The following is a 23800-nucleotide window of genomic DNA, read 5'->3' as shown; positions in this document are numbered from 1 at the left end:
ACTCTTATAAGCAGGATATAAACAGAAGCGCATTGCATGCATCTCGGTGGAATTTTGAACACAGTTGTGATATTTCATGCAGCTCGGCATCCCTGAATGTTGTTATTTACGAGTCTGAACAAACCGAGCACAATTATTCTGAACTTTTCTTAAGCAAAACAGATCCAATGGGAATACATCTAAATAGCTCAACTCTTGCAGTACATTGTCATCTTTATCGACGTGAAATCAGAGTCTGTACAGGGGCTTCCTTAGAGACAGAGCGCTAAGTAAATCATCTTCCTCTATAGAACACGCAAGCACTGTCTCATTAGTGATGTCTACTTATATTGCTTTGAATTTATATCCTCCTATTTTTCAGTTGATGACAAAATCATACAGCCATACAATGACTATGTCTCCTTTTTATTTTTTCCAAGTTTGTTAAAGCAGGGCTGGTGTGTTTAAGATATTCTTTGAGCTCCCCCTATTGGTAGAATTTTAGTATGGCACCAGGGCACATTTAGAACAAGCCACAGGCTCAAATGCTGTTTTGTGTGCTCAAGAAACAGTTGAGAGGTAGCAAACATGTGAAAATGATCCAGCCACCCGGGCTGTGGTCAATTAGTAGAAATGACCAAAAGAAAGCGAGAGAAAAGAATAGTTGCATGAGGTGGCGGCGTTCACAAAGCCACAGGGCCAACGGCTGTAGCAAACACATTTTAGGATAGCATGACCTTATTTTCTAAGCTTCAAAGGTTGCTTGCTGTTGCTTAAATGGGAGCACCTGCAGCAAGTGAGCCTACCCTGCTGCGAATTCATTTAACAGTTGCTCCTGATGGATACCATGTACTGTGTGTCCTGGCGATAACACTGTGAAGCAGGTAGCATACATATTCAAGTTAGGGGAGCCGAGCTCGCTCAAGTTTGCACAGAAGACAAGGACCAAACTAAACCTTGGGAGCCCGCACTGCTCATTCTTCTGGGGTACATCCCTTTGGGATCTTACAATCTCTGGGAGGATGGAGCACCCCCCCCCCTTCTACCCCACCTCACACATGGCCTGCCAGCTAAGAAAAGGGCTATCTCAGCATAGACTCTTGCTAAGCCTAGAAGGAAATTAACTTACTATTTCCTTAGGAAATGTTAATGCACTTAATCTGCTGGATCCCTCCCCCCTCCCCACCACCACCTCCACCACCTCACCTTGCTTCCCTGCTATGCCTCTGGGGAGTATGAAAATTGCACTTGAATAGGTTTTTCAAGCCCCTCTCCTCCTCTCAATGTCCTTATCTGCAGAACTATGCTTCTGAGGGTCACTGACAGGACCAAGTGAGGATGATGTGTGGTACGGGCAGATACGTGTGACATGTGTGAGGTGGTGTGTGGGCACATCCAATATGAGTGTAGATCAGGACTCCATGAGGTCCACTCTGTGGAGATCAGATATTATATTGATGGGAAACTCACACTCAGTGACTTGAAACAACTGTAGGTCTTCATCTTTCTCTGTCAATGTGCCACATACTTAGCTGGAGAGATGGCCTCTTCCAATGTACCCGGGGCGCATCCCTGATCTGGCTACAGGTCTGTCTCTGAAACCTCAGACTACACTCCAAGTATGTCTCCCTTTGGAAACTTCGTCTTTTAAGTTTTCTGATACCACCCTAAAGTCACCTATACCAACCCTACTTACACACACACACACACACACACACACACACCAAAAAACAAAAACAAAAACAAAAAAACACCCAAATCCTTGGATGTGTTTTTGTTTTTTTTGGTTTGGTTATTTGTTTTTCTTTTTCTTTTTTCTTTTTTCTTTTTTCTTTTTTCCTTTTGGTTGTTTGTTTTTCAAGACAGGGTTTCTCTGTGTAGCCTTGGCTGTCTTGGACTCACTTTGTAGACCATGACGGCTTCGAACTCATAGCAACACGCATCCCAAATGCTGGGAATACAGGCATGCGCCACTGCACCTCAACCTTGGGTTCTCAAGTTGTGCTTTTGTGACTGTGAAACTCATATTGCACTGCTGTTAACCACCTAGGGGACGGCACAGGGTTGAGGAGGTCCTCTTTCACCCCTAGATTGAAAGCACCCTGTGCCTGGGCTTCAGGCTTAGTCAAAGGGAGGAAGACCGGACAGGGGCTTCAGGACTTTCCCGTCCCCTACCTCTACCCGGGTCACTCTGGGTCCTTCACCCCTGCCTATGCTCAGGGGATGGGGGTGGGGGGGCCAGCTTTACCTAATCATCTTTACAGGTGGGGGCACGGATGGGGAACTTTAAAAGCACGTTTGACACTTCACAAAACAAGAAAGCTCTGGTCAGCGAGGTGGTTCCATGAGCAGCGAAGCCCCCCCCGAATCCTGAGGAGCCGCATTCAGTTCCTGTGACTCGTGTGGTGAGAGAAGAGGACCAACTCTGACTTCCCTACTCTAGTTGTGGCACGCACCCCCACCGTCCTTGCACTATTTTATTTTCTTTTTAAAACTCATTAGAACAGATAGTCTCCGAAATTTCTTTGACTAAATTTTTACAATCTCTCAGAAGTAGGATAAGGTAGGAGCTTTGGATTGTTGTAAATGAAATTATTTATTTATTTATTTATTTATTTATTTATTTATTTATTTATTGGTTTTTCAAGACAGGGTTTCTCTGTGTATCCTTGACCGTCCTGGATTCACTTTGTAGACTAGGCTGGCCTTGAACTCACAGCAATCTGCCTGCCTCTGCCTCTGAAGTGCTGGGATTAAAGGTGTGTGTCACCACCACCCGGCTTGTAAATGAATTCTTAAAGATGGACTATTTCAGCTTACCTTGAGACTAGCAATCATTGCCTCCTCGTCCCACCTTTGTCCCTGCCCAGGAAGAGTCCCAGTAAAAACGCATAAGTACAATGACCCTGGCATCTCCCAAGTGAGCAGATTCTGAAGGTACCACTCAACTGTGTGAAGCAAGCATTCCCAGAACACGGCCTTTCTCCTGAATCCTTACAGAACGGAGAGCGGACCAGAGAGAGGGGAGGGCAGGGGAGACTACTGAACTGTGTACACTGCCGCAGAAGGATGCTGGGACTGCTGTCTCTGCAGCTCCCTCTTGGTCAGTAGGCTTACCTGATAAGTGAGTTCAGCCACAGACCGAGGTGTTGGTGATTCTAGGTGGTCAAAAGTCATGAAGTACACAGAAGCTATTAGCAAAGCCTGGGAGACAGCTGCAGTTCACAAAACAGCCAAACAGATGCTCTTTCGGGGGTCAGTGTTCTCGAACACAGGCACTGCTCACAACCCACATAGCGCCAGCATTTCACAGCGAGTTGTTTTCTTTAAACTGAGTGGAGGCGCTGCGATACTTAACGAGAGAAAGCCAGCGGCAAAGCCTCTTCCCATGGACCCGAGGAGCTGCGATACTTAACGAGAGAAAGCCAGCGGCAAAGCCTCTTCCCATGGACCCGTGCCCCTCGGAGTGCAGCATCCGTGCCGTGCCCTCCTCACACAGGCTAAGGCCACGTTCACTTCTTACGAGTCCTGTACGACTGTAGCACTGTCCCTCCCCTCTCATTATTTCCCAGCATCCAAGCCAGTTCTTAACTTTGTTTTTAATTTTGCTTGTAAGGTGCTAAATACTTGCTGAAAGGGTTGCCTAAGTGCTACATTTTCCCCTATGCTATGTTATATAGGTTATGGCTTGTTTAAAAAAAGGAAAAAAGAGCAGAAGGCTGGTGCTGTGGTGCAGGCCTGTGCTCTCAGTTCTCAGAAGGGGAAGACAGGAGCACTCAAGGCATTCTTCAGCTCAGAGCAAGTTTGAAGCCAGCCTAGGCCTACGGGACACCCATCTCAAGTAATCAAACAAGTAAACACAAAAGAACAAACAAGAACCTCTCCTTACTGGAGAATTTACGTATTTATTCATATTGTCTGTTTCTGGGATATGCTACTTGACAGTCAGCAGAAAAAAAAAAATAACACGGGGACATCTAGATATACCTTTTATTAGTTTGTGTATTTCTGTTATGCACAGCGCTAGTCATGTTGTTTAGCCAGTTTTCCAATTTCTTATTAATTATCCAATGAAATTTTTATAAAAGTACTAATCAGCGCAGCTGTCATATTCAGCACCATATAATATACATATTACAAATGTGTATTTTAGATCTGTAATTGTCTCTGGTGGTGTCTTAGGACTACTATTGCTATGAAATGACACAATAAGCAGAAGCGACTAGGGGGAAAGGGGCTGTTTCACTCACAGTTCCTTCCGTACAACAGTCCCCCATCAAAAGCTTTAAGGGCAGGAACTCCAGCAGGACAGGAAGCTGGAGGCAGGAGCTGCAGAGGGCATGGAGGAGTCCTGCTTACTTACTGGCTTGCTCCTCATGACTCAGTCAGCTTGCTTTCTTATAGGACGCAGGATCACCTGCCCAGAAATGGCACCACCCACAATGAGCTGGACCCCCCTCCACTGATCACTAATTAAGAAAATGTCTATTTCAGTCATTTTTTCATTTTGGAAGCTGTTAACCTGCACTCCAGGTTCACTCAGGTATTTAAGTTTTGTTCCTTCTCAAGTCTCTGATGGGGGTTGAAGACCAGATAATTTAGTCTTACAATTAAGAGTAGTAGGTTAGGGGTTAAGATGTTTTCAGATCAAGATAGATGTTTTAAGTTAATAGAGATGAGATATGATAGATATTGATCTTCATTCAGAAATTTAGAGCCAAAAAGATAGGAAAGATGTTTACTTCAAGTTTGCCAGATACAAATAGCCAAATCACTATGAATGTAACAGTTATATAACTCCTGATTTTCTCGTGGCTCTTCCTGCTATATGTAGTTTATTTTACTCATGTGTAATAAACTAAATGTATATGTTAAAAAACAGTAAAATTTTTTTTTAAAAATATTTAACCTCAAAAAAGAAAAGTGAAAAAGAATATGTATAACAGCACTTTCTCAATTGAGGTTCCCTCCTGTCAGATGACTATAACCTGGGTCAGGATACCATAAGCAGCCAGCATAGGTGGTGAGGACAGCTTCTAGAACAGACATTTAATGTTGTAGATCTGTGAGGGAAAGATTCCACAACTATAAGACTGAATGGTGTCTGGCTTGGACTGCACTGACAAAATTATGAAGGCTTTAATGGATGGCCTTGGAAGCATTGGAAATTAATGATACAACCCTTTGTCAAACTTATTTTAGCCAGTCCTGTGTATTGGATATGGATATCCTTACCATATTTTGTTCTAAATGTGTATTCTAATGGATAAGGGTATTTCATGTAAACAAGAGAAATTGGTTTGAATTACCAAGAAGACTTATCATTTAAAAAAAACCCTTAAAGCATGAAATTTTTCTTCAAAGTTAATGGACAACCCTGACTGTCATTATGGTTCTGTTTGTGGAAGCTTCATTTTTCATATCTTTTTAAAATTAAAATATAACAGCAAAATTTCCCCTCTCCCTCCTACCTCTCCATGTCCCTAACTCTGTTCCTTCCAAAATGTGTGTGTGTGTGTGTGTGTGTGTGTGTGTGTGTGTGTCTACATTCTAAGACCCTACATTTGGGTGCTAAACACACATATCACAACATTAAAAAAAAAAACCTGAGGAAAACATCTGTAGTGAATTCTTCTTCTTCTTCTTCTTCTTCTTCTTCTTCTTCTTCTTCTTCTTCTTCTTCTTCTTCATTTTTATTTTTGTCTTTTGAGACAGGGTTTCTCTAGCCTTAACTATCCTGCACTCACTTTGTAGACCAGGCTGGCCTTGAACTCACAGTGATCCACCTGCCTCTGCTTCCCAAGTGCTGAGATTAAAGGTGTGTGCCACCACGCCCGGCTGTAGTGAATTCTTACATGCACACCTAGTCATATAAATTAAGCTACAGACTAGAATGAGGGGAAGATGGTGCTTGAAACTTGGCTTTTCTACTCCCTCAAGTATACATCACATCTTTGTGCTCTGTGTACCCAGCCAACAAGCAATAGGTCCGGTTTCCCACAATCCCCTTCTTGGTTCAGTTATTTTACCAGCGAAGCCCATAGAATCCGTGGACCTGTGTATTTCTATTTCCCAGTGATATTTAAGACATGTGGAAGGACTGTGGCATGCCACCTTTCAGGAACCTCTGTACCACTCAGATAAAACCTTCTCGAACCTTGTCCTTTGACGTCTATACAGAAGGGATAAGTAGGCACGGTTGATTACGTCATTGCCACTGGGGATAAATCAACCTCCAGCTCCTGACCCCTCCTCAGAGTTTGGGGGCAGTCTGACATGTCCAACTTCTAATCATAGGGTTAGTGGCCTTGGCATCTAGCCCCCATCCTGGAAGTCTATTCAGAAGCCACCAGAGTCACTTTATGGGGGCAAAAGATGCTCTTGAGAAGAAATCACAGAGGAAAAAAAAATCACAGAGGATTTAAGAATTCTGAATCAGACCTCCTGATCACTCAAGAAATTACAGCCTGTGTCAGGAAGCAAAGTCAAAGACCAGATATTTGAACAAAGGAACCGTGAGGCCGATGGGGTGGCCACACCTTTTAACCCTAGCATTTAGGGAGAAGAGATGTGCAGATCTCTCTGAGTGAGAAGCCAACTTGGTCTTTATAGAACGTTCTAGATCAGCCTGGTCTGTATAGTGATGAGACCCTATCTCAAAACCAAAACAGCAATGGATTCTTCTAGCACCCTATCTATAAAAGCCATAGAAATCCTGTGCAAAGAGCTAAAGGGAGAGTCTAGTGTGTTTTTCTTATTACGTCACAGTATTATAGGACCGAATATTCAGGAAGCTCTCCTCCAGCTATAGCCTTCTCTACAAAGGTCTGAGAGCTAAGGCCATTTCTAAATGCAAGGAGGCCGTAAGAGCTGTGATTGTCATTCGAGGCCCTTCCCAGAAGTGGAAGCGAAGGCCATGGGCAACGGCCCAGAAGGGCCGTGCATCAGCCACACCACCATGTAGAACGCAGAGGTGCTGACTTGGTCAGCTAAGTTAGGTCAAGGGTGTATGTCAAAGCAGGGGCCTAGAACACATGTAACAGTTTGTTAACTTGGTTTATGGTTATTAAATATCTAAATATAACGGTATTGGGTTTTCACTTGCATGCTTGCTGGAGGCCCCTCAAGTGTTTTGCACGTGCTTATCCGCCGACCAACTGAATAAAAAGATGACGAACTCCCCTTTGTAAACATAAAATGAAATTTTAAGCTCCCCATCCCCGTCGTGTGGGTGATGTGCACAGGGTAAGCACTTTTCCTCAGAGCTAGTGAGGTTTTCTCTTAGTTAAAAGTCGTTTTGATTCAGTCTGCTGTCCTACTGGAAGCTAGTCACTCCATCTGACGCTCAACCTAAAGGACAATAGGCTTCAAGGCTGTGTGGGGAAGCGACATTGGCCTGGTGTGGTTATGTAGCAGGAGTGTTTTGAGTGGTGGCTTAAGGGATCCACAAGCAGCATTTTATTATACATAGCGTTCTGCTGGTGTAGTGCAAAGTGACTCTCGTCTGCTCCTTTCACTACATCTGGGCAATGAAGCACAGGGCGGTCCTCCAGCCCAAAAGAAGTCTGTTTCACTCTGCTCCTGCATCCCTACCTTAACCCCGCACTGTTCATGTTCTCTCTCGCAGTTCCTACTCGTGTCCGCATACTGACTAGTGTCTACTATTTCAAAATTAACACAATGGGCTCAGAATTGTCACTGCCTCTCAGTGCTAGTCCCCCCCCCCCGACCCCCCGTTTCTCCCAAAGTGACTCTCTTCTCTCAGAAGTCACCTGACTTTTCTAATTTGAACAAGTCCACTTCTGCACACTTGTTCCTCGGCTTGTTTTTATAGGCAGTTTAAGCTTTCTATCACAGAACGTCCCATGTCTCTTTTGAAACTAAATGGAATGTTAATGGACCACATCAAGAGTAATTGCTTCCCAAACCTACCTGGAGTTCTTGTTAAAACACAAAATCTGATTCTGTAAGCCTAGGCTAGACAGGCCCATTCTTCTAATAAGCTTCTAGATGGTGACAAGTCTGCTGGTTGTAGGCATAGCAAAGTACTGTAGGGTATCATCAGAGAAAAATGGCAGTTCCTTGTCCAGTCACCCCTACCCAGACCCCTCCCTTGAATTCATTTTTTGAGATGTAAATGTAAATTTTGCATATTGAATTCCTGAACTCTTTCCTGAATACAAGAGTAAGTTGTGAATTTTTTATGGGAAGTATTGATACATATAAATTCCCCTCCACTTTCATAGTATTATACAAAGTAATTACAATTATATAAAATTTAACATCCGAGTCCAGTAGCATATTATGATTACGTTCCTGTTCTTGCGTTGCTTTCAGATCTCTTTGGATATAGCGGTTCCTTGCCCTTTTATTTAATTAAGAGCCTGCCATCCATGTAGCCCTAAACTTTCCATATATGAGAAGATCCCTCATGCATGGTCAAGCATACCAACTTGGGCATTTCTCTTTTCCTCTTCTTTCATGGTATATCTCCCATGCCCATAGCTAGTGAGGTTTTCCATTATTTAAAAATACAGTTTTGGTCTGATTTGGGCTATACTGTCTCCAATCCATCTGCCTTCTAATTCTGTTGTGTAATTGCTACTGGGTTCGCTTTTCTTTTCTATGCTAACTGGTCTTCTCATTTTTCTGCTGAGAAACTTCTCTGATTCGTCTGCTTTGATCCACGTCTTCCTCTTTCTTTGCTATTTCTTTTGATTTAATTAGAGAAACTCTGACAACAGCCTTCAGGGAGAAGGACTGCGGAAACTAGCTTCCTGAGGCTTCGCATATCAAAAACACTTTTTATGGTCACACTTGACTAGTAGTTTGGGTGGGTATAGAATCCTGAGTTAGAATTTAAAAAAAAAAACAAAACACTTATTGTCCTGTAGTTATTTCATATGCTGATACTCAATTATTTATTTGCAAATGGTCCTTTATTTCTCTAACCCTGAAACCTCAGACTTCCCTGTTAACCTCTGGTTTTGTGGAAACCGACAGCAATCAGAGGATCAGAGTTGTGGCTTTTTATTTGCTCATTGTGACTGGCATTTCTTGGACTCATATATGGTTGCTTGGCTCAAATTAGTGCAATATCCACTCATTGCAATTGTTTGATTTGTCATTTGTGTGTTGAACAAACTGAGCTTGGTATACATTTTTTATTTTTAAAGAAATGTTTGTTTCTGTATTTTCTTCAGAGTTTTTTTTTTTTAATTTCACACCTGTATTTCATGTGAGAGATTTTGTCAAATGTCTAATGGTTAGCAGCTTGCTGTTTCACAATTGAGGCCATGGAACCCATTTAGAAGTCGGCTGTGCATGTTAAGACTGTGGAATCAAGGATGAATTATTAGGAGCTGCCTGATGCTTAGCGAGCAAGTTTCTGAGTTTGCCTTTGGTTTGGTCCGCATCCAAGACATATTTCCTGGAGGTTTTAAGCCTGGCTACGAGTAGGCCAGATGTCAAACGCAGACAAGGCCTGGACCTCTCCATAGACGTTCACAGAATCCTCTCCTTCCAGCTTGACTCTGAACCCCTGGCCAGGAGTTGTCCTCTACCCACAATGCAAAGTTTTCTTAATTCCACTGAGTCGCCTGCTCTAAAGAGAACATCTCTGTCTCCTGACAAGGCCACGAGTGGTCTGAAGTCATTACATGGGCTGAGGCTCTAAGCTGGCCGGTTTGGGCCTTCTTTTTAGTCTCAGGGCAATGAAGAGCTCCTAACCACTTGCAGCTTTTCTGCACTCTTCTGCATCTCACTGAAAATCTAGATGGCAAGTTAGTTTTACTGAAATCTTATTAAAGTTTTTGCAGAAGGAAATGTATGTACCGCACCTGCCATATTTAACCAGAGGGGTCTTGAGTTCTTTTTCAATCAATTCATTATGAGATTATAAGTTCTTTCTATAGACTCATAAATATACATAGCTTATTTTACTAGTTATTTGGCAAATCCAAAGAACTAATTTTCAAACATTAGAATAAAGAATAACTTTGCATTTCAACTACTGAAAATGTGCCAGAATTTTAAAAGCACAAACTCATGTTTCAGAAACTGAAAGTCATTGTTTGTAGAGAAGAAGATTCCCTCTAACTCCATTTTATTTTTTTAACAATAGTATGGAATAATATGGAGAGACATTCACTTTGCTAACTCCAGGTCTTGAATAGAAAAGCTGTATTTTTATGAAAACACTTCCTTTGTTCCCCATAGGGCTGTCACATGGTGACAGAGGAGCTACATTCCATAACCTTTGAGGCCCAGATCTGCCTCTACGGCCTCACCATTGACTTGGAGGTGGGTGTTTCAAGACACATCTACTTGCTGGGTACAGTAGTGCATGCCTGTAATCCTAGCACTTGGGGAAGCAGAAGCAGGGGGAGCTCTAGGAGTTCAAGGCCAGCCTGGTCTACAAAGTGAGTCCAGAATAGCCAAGGATACACAGAGAAACCCTGTCTCAAAAAAAAAAAAAAAAAAGAAAGAAAGAAAGAAAGAAAGGAAAATTTAAAAGAAAAAAGAAAGAGAAGAGAAGAAGAAAGAAAGAAAGAAAGAAAGAAAGAGGGGGCTGGAGAGATGACTCAGAGATTAAGAGCACTGGCTGCTCTTCCAAAGGTCCTGAGTTCAATTCACAGCAGCCACATGGTGTTCACAATCATCTATAATGTGATCTGGTGCCCTCTTCTGGCATGCCGCCATACATGCAGGTAAAACACTATATACATAAAAAAAAAAAAAAAAAAAACCAAAAAAGAAAAACAAGCCACACATGATGGGACATGCCTTTAGTCCCATACTTAGAAGCAGAGGCAGACAGATCACTATGAGTTTGAGGCCAGCCTGGTCTACAGAGCCCAGGACAGCCAAGGCTACACAGAGAAACCCTGTCTCGAAAAAACCAAACCAAACCAAAAAGAAAAACAACAAGAAAAGCAAAACAACAACAACAAAAATCTACTCTCTGGTAATATTTACAACAACAAGTCATCATTTATAGTGAGAACCCAGTCTTTCAATGTTTTTGTATATGCTTCACATATTATCTAGAAAAACAGTGCATCACATGTGCACTCAGTGATTAAGATGTCATTCTGGTTAAATATTAGCCTGATAAAAAGAAAAACTTCATGATTATTGTGAATTCAGTATATGTTGAATATTTTGTGATCTACATTTTTATTATTTTCTGAATCATGAATACTCAATAGAAAGTATAGAGAGGAAATAGCTACCCATGGACTATGTCATGTAGTAATATAAAATTTTAAGTTACATGTAAAAGTCTTAAAAGATTTCTCTGATGTAATGAACAGGGGAAAGTGGTAGGAACGTTGCCAGTTCATTGTTTTGATCATCTTTTTTGTTTGTTTGTTTTTTGTTTTTCGAGACAGGGTTTCTCTGTGTAACAGCCCTGGTTGTCCTAGACTCACTTTATAGAGCAGGCTGGCCTCGAACTCACAGCGATCCGCCTGCCTCTGCCTCCTGAGTGCTGAGATTAAAGGTGTGTCACCACACCTGGCCATTTTGATCATCTTCTAACCATCACCACTGAACTCCAAGAATAAAGAAACCTGGGGGATTAAAAATCATTAATTATGAGCCTTTTGAAGTCAGAGCAGCATGCTTTGCTTGTGTGACATCGCTGTACACAATTCCCAGCACATGCTAAAGGCCCAACATATGTAGAATAAACAAGTTAGTACATCTGCTAGCAAGCTCTATTTCAGGCAACTTGAGTATACTTCTACTTAACAGTACGTTGTTTTAGGCTCTGCCTTTCCCTTTTATCCAGTGCATTCTAGAGTGTATAAAATCTACCACTCTGTTCCCTAAGCCTCTGTTTCTATAAGCTGCTCAGTCCCTCAGTTCCTGGATATTTTGCTATCAGCAGGAATCTAATGCCTGTTACAAAGAGACTGCTCTGCAGTGCTTAGCCTCCCAGGCTAGCCTGTGAAAGTCTGTTTACACTGATAGTCCTAAGCTGGTGTGCAGAAACAGACCAGGCAGCTCCTACTCCCTTAGCTTACCTCCTCAGCTTTTACAATAAAACTCTACTTCCAGTGTGGATTTTAATCAGGCACTAGGTCATAATTTGATTATGGTGGTTCATTCCCAAAGTAAATTTAGATCAAATTCTGTAACACACTTATAAGGACGATAACTACCAAACCACCACCAAAGCCACCGTGGTTGTACTTGAGGCAATATGTGACCCAGGAGGTATAGACATTTCTCAGTGTCAAGGAAGATACTGGAGAAACTGCCTGATTGCTAGCCTCAGATGCGCTGAAAGGATTCCTGTTTCCCTTCCTACTGTAACCTGGCTTGTATGTGCTCAGAAAATTCTTCACACTGCACCTGGGTACCAGAATTGGGAAAGGGGGTTGGCTTGAGACAGCCTTCTAGAAGGGAAGACCAAGGGTAGCAGCAGTGCATGTCTGGACGACCTGTAGTAACTTTTTATTATTATTATATTTAACCAGACCAGCTCGTTACCTGTGGTGATGATTTCTAATGTCAGCCAGCTGCCCAATGCATGGGCATCCGTCATCTGGTACAACGTGTCAACCAACGACTCCCAGGTAAAGCTCCATTTCTTATTCTACTTAACTTTGTCTTTCAACAAGCAGTGTCAGAGTGGTGGCAGTAGGGGTTTCTACTTGTGTTGAGTCTTGGTAGGTCATGTTTAACGTGTTCTGTGTGAGCTGAGCATGGTGGCATGTATCTAGTACTCAAAGCAGTTGGGAGTCTAAGGTAGGAAGGTTGCAATTTGAAGCAAGTCTGAGTCAAGCCTGGGCTACATAGCAAGGGGCTGCCTCAAAATTCACTGTAATGATGACAATGACAAGGTAATGTGAGAGTTCTGGCCAGTGACAGTGACAGGCGCTGGCTATTTCTGAGTTCCAACCAGCCCCAAGATTACATCACTGCGAGTCTAAGCCTGTCCTCTGACTATGCTGACTAGACTCTGGGAAACACCTTGTTCCAGAATTTTCTAAGTGCTCTCAGAACTTGCTGACTACCTTTGCTTCTTCTGGGCACGCTTTTCCTCCGTCTCTTCTAGAGCGGCATAGAATTAGTTTTCAAATAAGTAACCAGGACATCCATCAATCTTACCTAACTGAGTTCTGACAGCACAAATTTTGCTGTTGATTAGGTACAGATTGGAGCCTCTCTAGGTTTAGGCTGGGTGTTAGTGCCATCTGGTGGCTATTTGAGGCACTTGACCGAAGAATGGGCTGCAAGCCACTGTACTAACATTAATAGTTTTTATACAAAAACCAGAGAACTCGGGGGCAGGGGTGGGGGTAGAAACTCCATGCTCCCCTTTGCTCTGTTCTTAAGACAGAGAAAATGAAACTCAAAAACTGTGAGTTGTGTTGCAAAGTATTTAGTTCCAGAAGAAACAGCTCAAATGGAAATAACCTTTCTTCCTGATCCAGATCAGTCTCCGCCAGAGGATTCTTTCTAGTAGGTGATTACATAAGAATCGTCCAGTAAATAGGCCAGCTTTCGGTGCCTTTTCCCTTCATGCCACATTCCTGAACCGGAACCACACTGAAAATGATGCAACTCTATTCACCCTTACCCCAGATACCCTGACAGCTGAGACTGCAAAGAGAAAGGCTGCTGAGGGCTGAGATTCCTCTCAGGCCAGAGAATCCATGGGATAATTCTGTTCCTTAATGCCAAAAGCAGTCCCTGGCACTAAAGACCACTTCCCTTTAAGAGTGACATGTCTGTGCATCCATCTTTAAGGCATGGGAGAAGAGTGAGGGGCTTCTGTCCCAGCTCAGCACCACACTTGGATTTCCTTAGTAACATTCTGCTGGGAAGCTGCTGAGGCCACCACGTGCCACCATGTGCCACCATGCACTCCCTCCCACAGCAACTCATGGCGATCTGGAGACTGGGGTCACTGCCTTCTCACAAAACCAAACTAGACAACTTTGACCTATTAATTCCATCTCCCTTCAACCTCCGAGCTCTTACGCCTTAATAGACTCTGCACCCACTGATCCTGTTTCAGACACACTTCTGAAAGAGAGAATTGGGTGCCTAGAAATACCTCTGTTTCTCCTCCTCCTGTCTTGTGACCCTTGTTGGCTGCAGGGCCCTCTTTCATGGTGAGCCAGTTACACATCTTTAAGATTAATGCCATTTTCAGGGAGGTTAACTGTGCAGTCATTGTTAAGCAGTGTTAACTACTTGCATGAGATGGTCGCCGCTTGGTAGGCCAGAGAAAGCTGGGAGGTGTCAAGTGATTCGATCAGGAAAGATGGATCCCTGAGTTGTATCATATCCAAGGAACAAAAGCGCTCTAGGGGGAAAGATCCGTCTTAAAAACGATCTGTATCGTCGACTTGCTGGACCCAGGATTTAAATCAGGACTGTGATATATAAAATGTAGCAGTCCCTGTGCGATTAACGGGTATCATCACCATAACTCTATTTCAGAACTTGGTTTTCTTTAATAACCCTCCATCTGTCACTTTGAGTCAACTCCTGGAAGTGTTGAGCTGGCAGTTTTCATCCTATGTTGGACGTGGCCTTAATCCAGACCAGCTCAACATGCTGGCAGAGAAGGTCACAGGTGAGAGCTGGTCAGTGGGGAGGGCTCCCTCTGGGTTTGGCACTTGGGTGTTTTAAGGTAGAGTTACATTAGTAATACTAATAATTACGATGAATGTCACACTTCACTGAAAGCTTACTGTATGTTGCCAGGCACAGGGCTAAGTCTTATTTTACTTTTAACTCTCACGGCGTTTCTTGGGGCCACCAGTGTTCTGTTGATTTGAGGGCAAGAGAGGGCAACGGCCCTGCTGCACAGCTAGGAGGCAGCAGCGCCACCAGAGCTCCTCTGCAGCCCTTCTGTTCACACTCCAGCCTCTAGGTGTTCTTAAGCCACTCCCTCTGAATACGCTTTGAAACCTTCATGCCAACGTTAGCCAAGTAGAACATGCTGGGCTATGCACGGAAAATGTAACAGAAACCTAAAAATACCAGCAATGACTTAGTTCCGCCCGTTAAGGAGGTTCTGGCTTCTGGCTTCTGGCTTCTGCAGGCATCGCCCGCACTTCATGTGCTAACTACGGTCTAAGCTTTGCCTAAATTGCTTAGAGATATCTGAATTTTGACAGGCGAGTGCACTTAGCTCCAGGGAGAGCCCATGGTGAGTCTGTATGCAGTTGCAGTTCTAGTACCGAAGTTTGTTCTGCACAGACTCTGTGGCTGCAGTACAGCTCATGTGATGCTGGCTTGCTTGCCTCGTGCACCTATTGGCTCATCAGTGGGCATTCAAACACTCCTGATCTTTTGGACAGTTTAAAACTTGCTTACTATAATTTTTTGTTTTGAATTCATAAACAGCAGTAGTAGATATTAGTTTGTAAACATTTGTAAATGAGCAGATAATACTTTTAAGTATATGAGCAATGTTTTACTAGCAATAGTATAGATTAGTACAGGTTGCATCTGTATCCTTAGGATCTTTTTAACAAACTCCCCACGGGAAGATAGTTTCCTTACAATTTAGACAATATTAATCTTTTTAGTGTTCTAGATCAAAATAGTTGATGGCTGCTGGGTGCCTGCAGAATCCCAGCACTCTGGGAGGTGGATCTCTGTGAGTTCGAGGCCAGCCTAGTCTACAAAGCAAGGGTCCTAAAAATCTAGCTACACTAACGACATGATTTTGCTGCACAGTGTTTTAGTTACCACCCTTAGGCTGCTCTTACTCTCTCCAGTGGGTACCATGTTCTCCCACAATGCCTTGCCCTCCATGGGTCTTCCTTCCCGGATGCCTTCTGTGCCCCTTCTGCCAGCTTACCCCCCCCCATTCATGGAGCTTCCTAAAGCCATTGTTGGCTCCTCCCTCATAAACACTTCTTATTCTGAACCTCTTAAGTACAAGGGGGACACAGTAGGCCTTCCATAGCCTCACACACAGTACCGCCATTGCAAGCCCGTAAGCAATGCTTGCAAGGGGAGAGGAGAGAAGTTAAGTCAAGCACAGAGTGACAAGCCCCACTGTTGAGAGTTAAAATTCCTTTTTCTCCCCCCTCTCTCTCTTTCATTTTAGTTCAGTCTAACTACGGTGATGGTCACCTCACCTGGGCCAAGTTCTGCAAGGTACAAACGGGGGTGAGGGTGTCATTTAGGAAATTCTTGCCGCATACTGCTGCTTTCTAAGGCTCCGAGTCACTTCCTGGGTGTTGGAAGATCTCCTGGCTGAGGATAACTTTACAGGAAAGTCCTGCCCTACTCAAAGGGACATTTGTAAATGTTGGAATGAGTTCTGCCAGCGACATCGCTTACGTCGCTGTCCTTGTCCATGTGTGCTCCTTCCTCCTGACAGGAACATTTGCCTGGCAAACCATTTACCTTCTGGACCTGGCTTGAAGCAATATTGGACCTAATTAAAAAGCATATTCTTCCTCTGTGGATCGATGGGTGAGTTCGTGGACTCTGTTCTTCATACAAGCACTTTTTCTGCTTTAATTACCTTTTTTACTTTTATGGGAAAAACACAATTGCCATTTCTTCAATAATGTTCTATAATAACATGTTGTGTATATATATACACACCTTATGTGCATTGTATGATACATGCATTATGTAATAGTATGAGATTTCAAGCACAGGCATTGGTTCACGTCTACTCTTTGTGAATTAAGTGAATGCCGATGCAGCAATGACTATGTTTTTCCCTTGCTCTAATTTTAGGCACATCATGGGCTTTGTTAGCAAAGAGAAGGAACGGTTTCTGCTCAAGGATAAAACGCCTGGGACATTTTTGCTACGATTCAGTGAGAGCAATCTTGGAGGGATAACCTTCACCTGGGTGGACCATTCAGAAAATGGTATGTGGTCAGCTCTCTCAGCGGCTTGAGCATGAATTGGTACAGTTGGTCCATAACCAACTGCACATGAATTCTGAAAGCCCACGTTGCCACCCTCCATCTCACTCAGTCTGCACTGACCAGACTCCAGAGGGTAACACTTTTTAGCCATGGAGATAAGCCATGGAAGAATGACCTGACCCCAAAAAAGATTTGAGGGAGTCTAAATATTCTAATTTCTGTGTTTTCAGGAGAAGTGAAATTCCACTCTGTAGAACCCTACAACAAAGGGCGGCTATCAGCTCTGCCATTTGCCGACATCCTGAGAGACTACAAGGTTATCATGGCTGAAAACATCCCTGAAAACCCTCTGAAGTACCTCTACCCTGACATTCCCAAAGACAAAGCCTTCAGTAAACACTATAGCTCCCAGCCTTGCGAAGGTGATGCCCTTTGCATTTATCTTTCTCTTGAGATTTGGGGGAGGGGGAATGGTGTCATGTCAGAACAAAATGAAATTTCTCTTTCTGATTACTTTGACCTTGTAATATCTCAGGGTCATATGAGCTTTAGGCAGCAAATGCTATGTCATTGGTTAAGTAGGGTAACATTCATAGTGCAACCAGACTTCACCATGGCCAGATCAAGCCTTTGTAGAGCCTAAAGTTCATCCTCCTTAAAACAGGATTGCTGATCATTGCATGCCTGTGACTAAGGGAAAGGAAGGAAGACCTGATGACTATATGCTTTTACAACATGTCTGTAGACATATATTTTGTAAAGAAACTTGAGAGTTGCTCTCTGTCTCTCTCTCTGTCTCTCTCTCTCCATTTCTCTCTCTCTGTCTCTCTCTCTCCATTTCTCTCTCTCTCTCTCTCTCTCTCTCTCTCTCTCTCTTCTCTCTCTCACACACACACGCAAGCACTCTAACACTGACTCATACACCCCATCCGGCCTTACTGTAATCTTAACTTGAGTATTTGTTCTCTGCCAGAGAAAATACATGGGAACCCGAACTTCGTTCTCCTTGGCATGTTTTTCCTACATTTACCCTAGGGGCCCAGAAGAGTAACTGTACACAACGGCATTCAGTGAATATGGAATATATAAAAGAAAATTCATACAATTAGCTGTCTGTGGTACAGGGCCTTACTATTATTCTCTCACGAGATCAGAGTCGGCCTCTACATCCACAGTTTACACTTCTTGGTTAGCCAACCAGAGAGCAAAAATAGTTCTTAAAAAGTGCAGCTGCATTGAACATGTAAACCTTTTCTTTTCTTCCTTCCATAAACAATACAGCATATGAGCTAGTTAAACGACATTACATTGGAGCAAGGATTGTGGGTAACCTGGGAATGACTCAAGTGTACAGAAAGGTGGGCTTAGTCAAAACAAACGCTACACTATGGTGCACAAAGGACTTGAGCACTGTGGATTCAGTATCTGCCAGGGCTCCTAGAACCCAGTCTCCCATAGGTACCAGGGGAGAACAGAGTGAGAGCACACCTCTCCAGGCCTTCATCTGTAGTGAATAATCGCTCGATACTGTCTGCTGGGATAGTCTTCAGCTACCACAGACACTATAACCTGTTGCCACCCAACCCATCAGAAACAAAATACAAAAGAAAATAAATACAAAGGACTGGCTCTTCAGGGGGACACACTGCTTAATACAACAAAACACAAATGTCAATAGAACAAATTAAAGTTGGGAAACAGTGCTCGCCCTAGGTTAGCATGGTGTACCTCGTGAGGCCAAGGCTTGCCCGTTACTATTACTATGGTGCCCATGGTTATTACGGAGGGAAGGCTTCAAAACCTCCATGGACTAACAAGGTTATAACTGGTGTTTTAATGAAAAGAGTTGTGTTCCTATGTGCTTTAGTCAAAAAGCAAGTGCTTGTTGGACTCACAGCTTGGAAGATTTCAGCCTATGAAGGTTCACCCCATCACTCTCAGTCCTGCCATGAGACGTCACAACGGGAGTGTGTGACCTGGTATCTCAGTATTGCTTACAAAGCACACACCTGATGACTCTGCTTCCTCCAGGCCCCACATTTTAAAGGTTCTACAACTCCCCAGCAGCCCACAGATAGGCAACCAAACCTTTAAGACAAAGACCTTTGAGAGACACTACAGCACTGTAAATTCCCACAATACACAGATGAACCGGACACTACTGCCAACCTTAACACAACATAAAAGGCAGATGGTGAAGCTGAGTCTCGGTTACCAGACATTTTAGAGTCACTAATACATGATGTCAGACCAGCCTGCCAGGAGATTTGTTGCTTGCTTTTGGCTATTTCTTCCACTCAACGGAAAGGTTTTGTGAATCACAAGACAACCACATTATTTATTTTCTTCCTAGCATTGTGGATATTTTCCTAGATGTTTCATTTCCAATAGTATCAACAATGCTGACATCCCTGCCCCTCCAACACTGTGCCTTTCTTTTTCAGTTTCAAGACCAACAGAACAGGGAGACAAAGGTTACGTTCCTTCTGTTTTTATCCCCATTTCAACAATGTGAGTATCTGTAGTCACATGTAAAATATTTATAGGAGAATTGATTTTTTTTTCTCAAAAAGCTATTCTAAAAGAGAGATAAGGGCAGATCAGAGTACATATAACTGAGGATAAAGCATTTTTTTTTTTAATGCCCTGGAAAGCATTTTATGTCTCATTTCTTTGAACATATAAAGCTAGTCTTCAGGGCACACTCTGCAGTCTATTAAGGCTGGAATTACAAAGCTTCCTCTTTATATGCCATATATTCCAGAGCAGATTGAATGCTGTGATATGAAGTGGTGAATTAGGCAGCTCAGTGTCACAAAGAGACAAAGCACGAGACGAGTCTGGACACAGCAAGTTACCATGAGCTATTATGTTATCATCCCTGTAACGTTGTCCTGTTATCTCTTTAAGCCGAAGTGATTCCATGGAGCCACAGTTTCCTTCAGACCTTCTCCCCATGTCTCCAAGTGTATATGCTGTGCTGAGAGAAAACCTGAGCCCCACGACCATTGAAACTGCAGTATGTCCTCCCCCATCAGTGTTGGTCTAGGGGGTTTGCAATGAGACAAAGGTGACTTGTGAGTTCACAGGGGTTGCAGCATTGCCCAGGCAGGCAGAAGCATGGTTATGAGCACACATTCAAGAGCATATAACTGATGGCGCTATCTGTGTGGCAAGCGGCAAACACCTCAGAGGGCCAAATATCCCTTTCCTTCTCTCCAGGTGTCACCACATCACTGCCCAGCTCTCTCCATCTTAGCAAAGGACACACATAGCCAAGGTTCACAAGTCCACTTTGGTAGTTATCTTAAGAGGTTCAGGTTCCATAAGTTGCAACTTTTCTTCATTGTCACACAGCCAATTGCTGTGGCCTTTTCATCTAGAACAGAAGAACAATAGCAGCATAATCATGTCACAATTATATATATATATATATATATATATATATATATATATATATATATATTTTTTTTTTTTTTTTTTTTTTTTTTTTTTTTTTACTTGTAATGCATTCTATTTGTTTCCATGCCCCAGTTCTGTCAAGGATTCAGCATCTCCACTTTACATAAGGTGAACATACCTTTGAACAAGACCTTGCAGGCATCTGGATGCCCAGGGACTGGCACTTGACTAGATGGACATCCAGGGGTATCCATGCTTGCCTTGGATGGCTTACCCCGATGCTGGCCGTCCTTAACTCACCAAGCTATTTATATCGGACTGAACTTTTGCTACATTCTGCACCCATTTTCATATTACTATTTTTAGTTCGGTGAATGGATTTTCTAATTAGCGTGTGTGTTTATGTGCTGAACGCAAGCTGTCAGACAGTGCTTTGCCTGCTGAGCCACTTTACCTGGCCCATGAGCTGACTTCTTAACATAGTTTTTAATCTATTTGAATTATGCCTTTTATTTCAGGCCGATCAGCCCTAATTACTTTAATGAATTCTTTGTTAATAGGTAGAAAGATTACGGATTGTTTAGTAGACAGAGAGTGCTTACTCCCTGGGAACAGTGAACAATGTGCAACACAGTTTCCTTAACAATCTGTTTCATTTTCACTTTCAGATGAAGTCCCCCTGTTCTCCTGAATGACAATATAAACTGACTCTTCAAAGAAGGAAACATGAAAATCGAGACCGTTCTTTGTCAAAGACCACAAGTTAATTCTTCAGCTTTGTAAATGCTGGTTTTAAAAAATGGTAGGAAGTCCAAAGGTCTCTTCCACTAGGCAACACCCCCAACTAGGAGTGCTGTGGCCAAAATGCTAAAACCCAAAGCTTCAGATAAGCTTACAAGAAAAGACAGCTTTAAGAAACCAATGTTGGTAACAATATAACAGGACTCCTTTGACTCCTTTGCGTTTTGTTTCTGATTTCATTTCTCAGCTATTATGATTTTGGGTCTGGAAAGTATATTAACATTTCAGAGTGGGCCGAGAACACAAAATCATGTCTGCATTACTCAAAGCCACAGGATGGTTTAGCAGAAAACTCAGATAAGAATCTTCCAAGTAGATCCAAGTTGGGGAAATGATGGGGCATGATCCGCTGTGATTCACAGGGCCACAGGGATGAATCACAAAGCCTCCAGGTTGCCAGGTCAACCTCATCACATCTGTGGTGCTCACGGCTACTGGTGCCCCTACCAGGGATGGTCTTTCAGGAGGAAGGCAGGTCCAGAGTTGTCCCTGGATGTTAGGCCAATCACTAACATTAGAAGCACTGCAAGTGGACAGATGGGTCATAGTCCCAGGAAATAAAGCTTGGGAAGCAAGTGGCACTCTGGACCCTTGGGCTCCTGACATCACCTGTAGGTTGCATGGTTTACATCTCTAGAACATACTGGACAGGATGGGTTTAGCAATCCCTTCGGATCCCAATAGTCTCTGGTCCTGCAATCTTAATCTGAGACTACAGAAGGGGCAAGACATTTCATTTTCTCTACTGTAGAGAAGGGAAGGTCGCACACACACACACACACACACACACACACACACACACACACACACACACACACACACGTGCTTATAGCCAGTTATCTGTATTCTGGCTACAAGCAGAGTCCTCACTCTTCTGCCCTTGGTGGTGGTCTTTGATTGATGATGCCAACTTCAGGACAGTCTCAGTTCCTATTTCCTTCTGGAAATCAGCTTCCTGAAATTGCCTGAAACTGACAGTAGAATTGAAGGAAATGTTGTAAATGTGGGCATGATGACTACTGGTTGGTTATTTCCCACCAGGCAACGCTCCACTGGGCTAAACCTTCAGAAAGGGCTTTAGAAGCTTCTCATCTCCTGGAATTTATCCAGAGCACCACAGACTCTTAGCAGACATTTTAAACGGTTTCAAAATAGGGCGTGGTGGCAAGATGCCAACATTCCCGAGTGTTCACAGCTATTATGGACTGTTTGTGGTAGACTAGAGGGTACGTGGGAGCTGGTAGCCTGCTTTCTTTAATAGCAGCAGGAGGGTACCGTATGGATCCAACAAGTGCTTATTTTTATCTACATCTAGAAAAATCAAAATGAGTTTTTTATAAGCTTAATTTTGATTATTTTTAATCATGTGGAGGATGGGTATGTGCACATTAGGGCAAGTACCCTCAGACACTGGGGGCATTACATCGCCCTGGAGTTACATACAGTTGTAAGACACCTAATGTGGACTCTGGGAATCAAATTCGGGTCCTCTGTGAGTGCAGTGATACGCTTTACCGCTGGCCCCCAAACCACGATGCTAGGGCTGCGAGGCATTTGTCAACTGGGTCTTGTACTCCAGAGCTTGTGTTTTTTTAGTGACAGAATTTGACCAGCGGCATCCTGTAAATACCTTTTAAGTCCAATTTAAAATTGGCCACATGAGCTGCAAGTGCAATGAAAATGGAATTAGAACATATTTCCACCCAATTCTACCACCCTTTAACTGTGGTCTGGCTTAGACATCTATGAGAGTACTGTGCACTGAACGGCTCCCACAACAGGAACTGATTTCCTGCAATTCCAAACATTGGAAGAGCAATGGCAAGTTCTCCGTCTTCCAGGTTACAGGAAGGCAACATTTCATCTTCTGTCATCAGACAACAGAGAGGCTACTGGGAGCTCATACGAGGGTGACAATCCCATTTCCAACAGTCCATCTTCATGACAGCCATAGTTAGAGCCTGTGACCAAATCTCCAACAGCAGCGAGGCAGGAACATTCCATCATGGTGGGGGTGCACGGAGGGGTAAAGGGATGCAAGGGCAAGGCTGTTCGCATTGTGGCAGCGCAGACAGAAAAAAAAAAAAAAAACAAGGCCGAACTACAGGGAGATTTACCTTTCAAAGGCCAGTGGCCTACTTCCTCCAGCTAGGTCACACCCCTTAAAAGATCCATAGCTTTCAAAACAGTGTGAGGACCAAGCATTGAAAACAAACCAGGGCGGATAGTTCAGATTTCAACCTTAATATGGCCTCGTCACCTCCTACAGCCACCATCTAGCTAATGATTTCGGCATACGAACCTCGGAGACACAAACCTTCACTCCATAACAAGCTCATGGCAAATAAGATGCATTTAATGAAATAAGGCACAGATTTGATTTCAAAATATTTCCCTTTTCCCCTCACTGATCCCAGACTGATCACAGGCACACGTTTCTCAAATCATGTTTAATATAACCACTTGGACTGGGGAAATTATTCTGTCGGTAAACTGCTTTTCTTGAAAGTACTGGGACCTACCTGAGTTCAAAGCTGAAAACATACATTAAAAAACAAAAGCAACGTCCTCCGACCCAAAACCTCACACTGGCACCTAATTGTAATCCCAGAGTCGGGGAGGCAGAAGCAGGTGTGTCCCTGACATCCTAGCCAGCCTCATCTTGCAGGCTAAGTGCAGGCCAATGACTTTCCAGGGATAGGTGGGTAGCACCTGAGAAATGACACTCAAGGCCGTCCCCTGCCTTCCACATG

The 23800-nt window shown here is 43.3% G+C and overlaps 1 protein-coding gene across 3 annotated transcripts in view; it reads left to right on the top strand.

Annotated features, from left to right (window-relative positions):
* The window catches only part of Stat4 (signal transducer and activator of transcription 4), a 99281-nt gene extending 78082 nt beyond the window's left edge, over positions 1–21199 (top strand). The window contains exons 14-23 of one of the 3 annotated variants that reach the window (XM_051153804.1): positions 10198–10281; positions 12465–12563; positions 14440–14575; positions 16064–16113; positions 16340–16434; positions 16708–16844; positions 17075–17266; positions 19289–19355; positions 19755–19863; positions 20915–21199. In XM_051153804.1, coding sequence (XP_051009761.1) covers positions 10198–10281; positions 12465–12563; positions 14440–14575; positions 16064–16113; positions 16340–16434; positions 16708–16844; positions 17075–17266; positions 19289–19355; positions 19755–19863; positions 20915–20941 — 996 coding nt within the window. In that variant the 3' untranslated portion in view covers positions 20942–21199. Of the gene's footprint in view, positions 1–10197; positions 10282–12464; positions 12564–14439; positions 14576–16063; positions 16114–16339; positions 16435–16707; positions 16845–17074; positions 17267–19288; positions 19356–19754; positions 19995–20914 lie in introns of those variants that run through there. The other 2 variants (XM_051153805.1, XM_051153803.1) reach the window with 2 other exon arrangements.
* The last annotated feature ends 2601 nt before the right edge of the window (positions 21200–23800 follow it).

Source organism: Acomys russatus, chromosome 12 (genome assembly GCF_903995435.1).
Source record: "Acomys russatus chromosome 12, mAcoRus1.1, whole genome shotgun sequence".
NCBI lineage: Eukaryota > Metazoa > Chordata > Mammalia > Rodentia > Muridae > Acomys > Acomys russatus.
The sequence above is the reverse complement of the archived record's forward strand: the minus strand, read 5'-3'. Positions and strand labels throughout refer to the sequence as shown.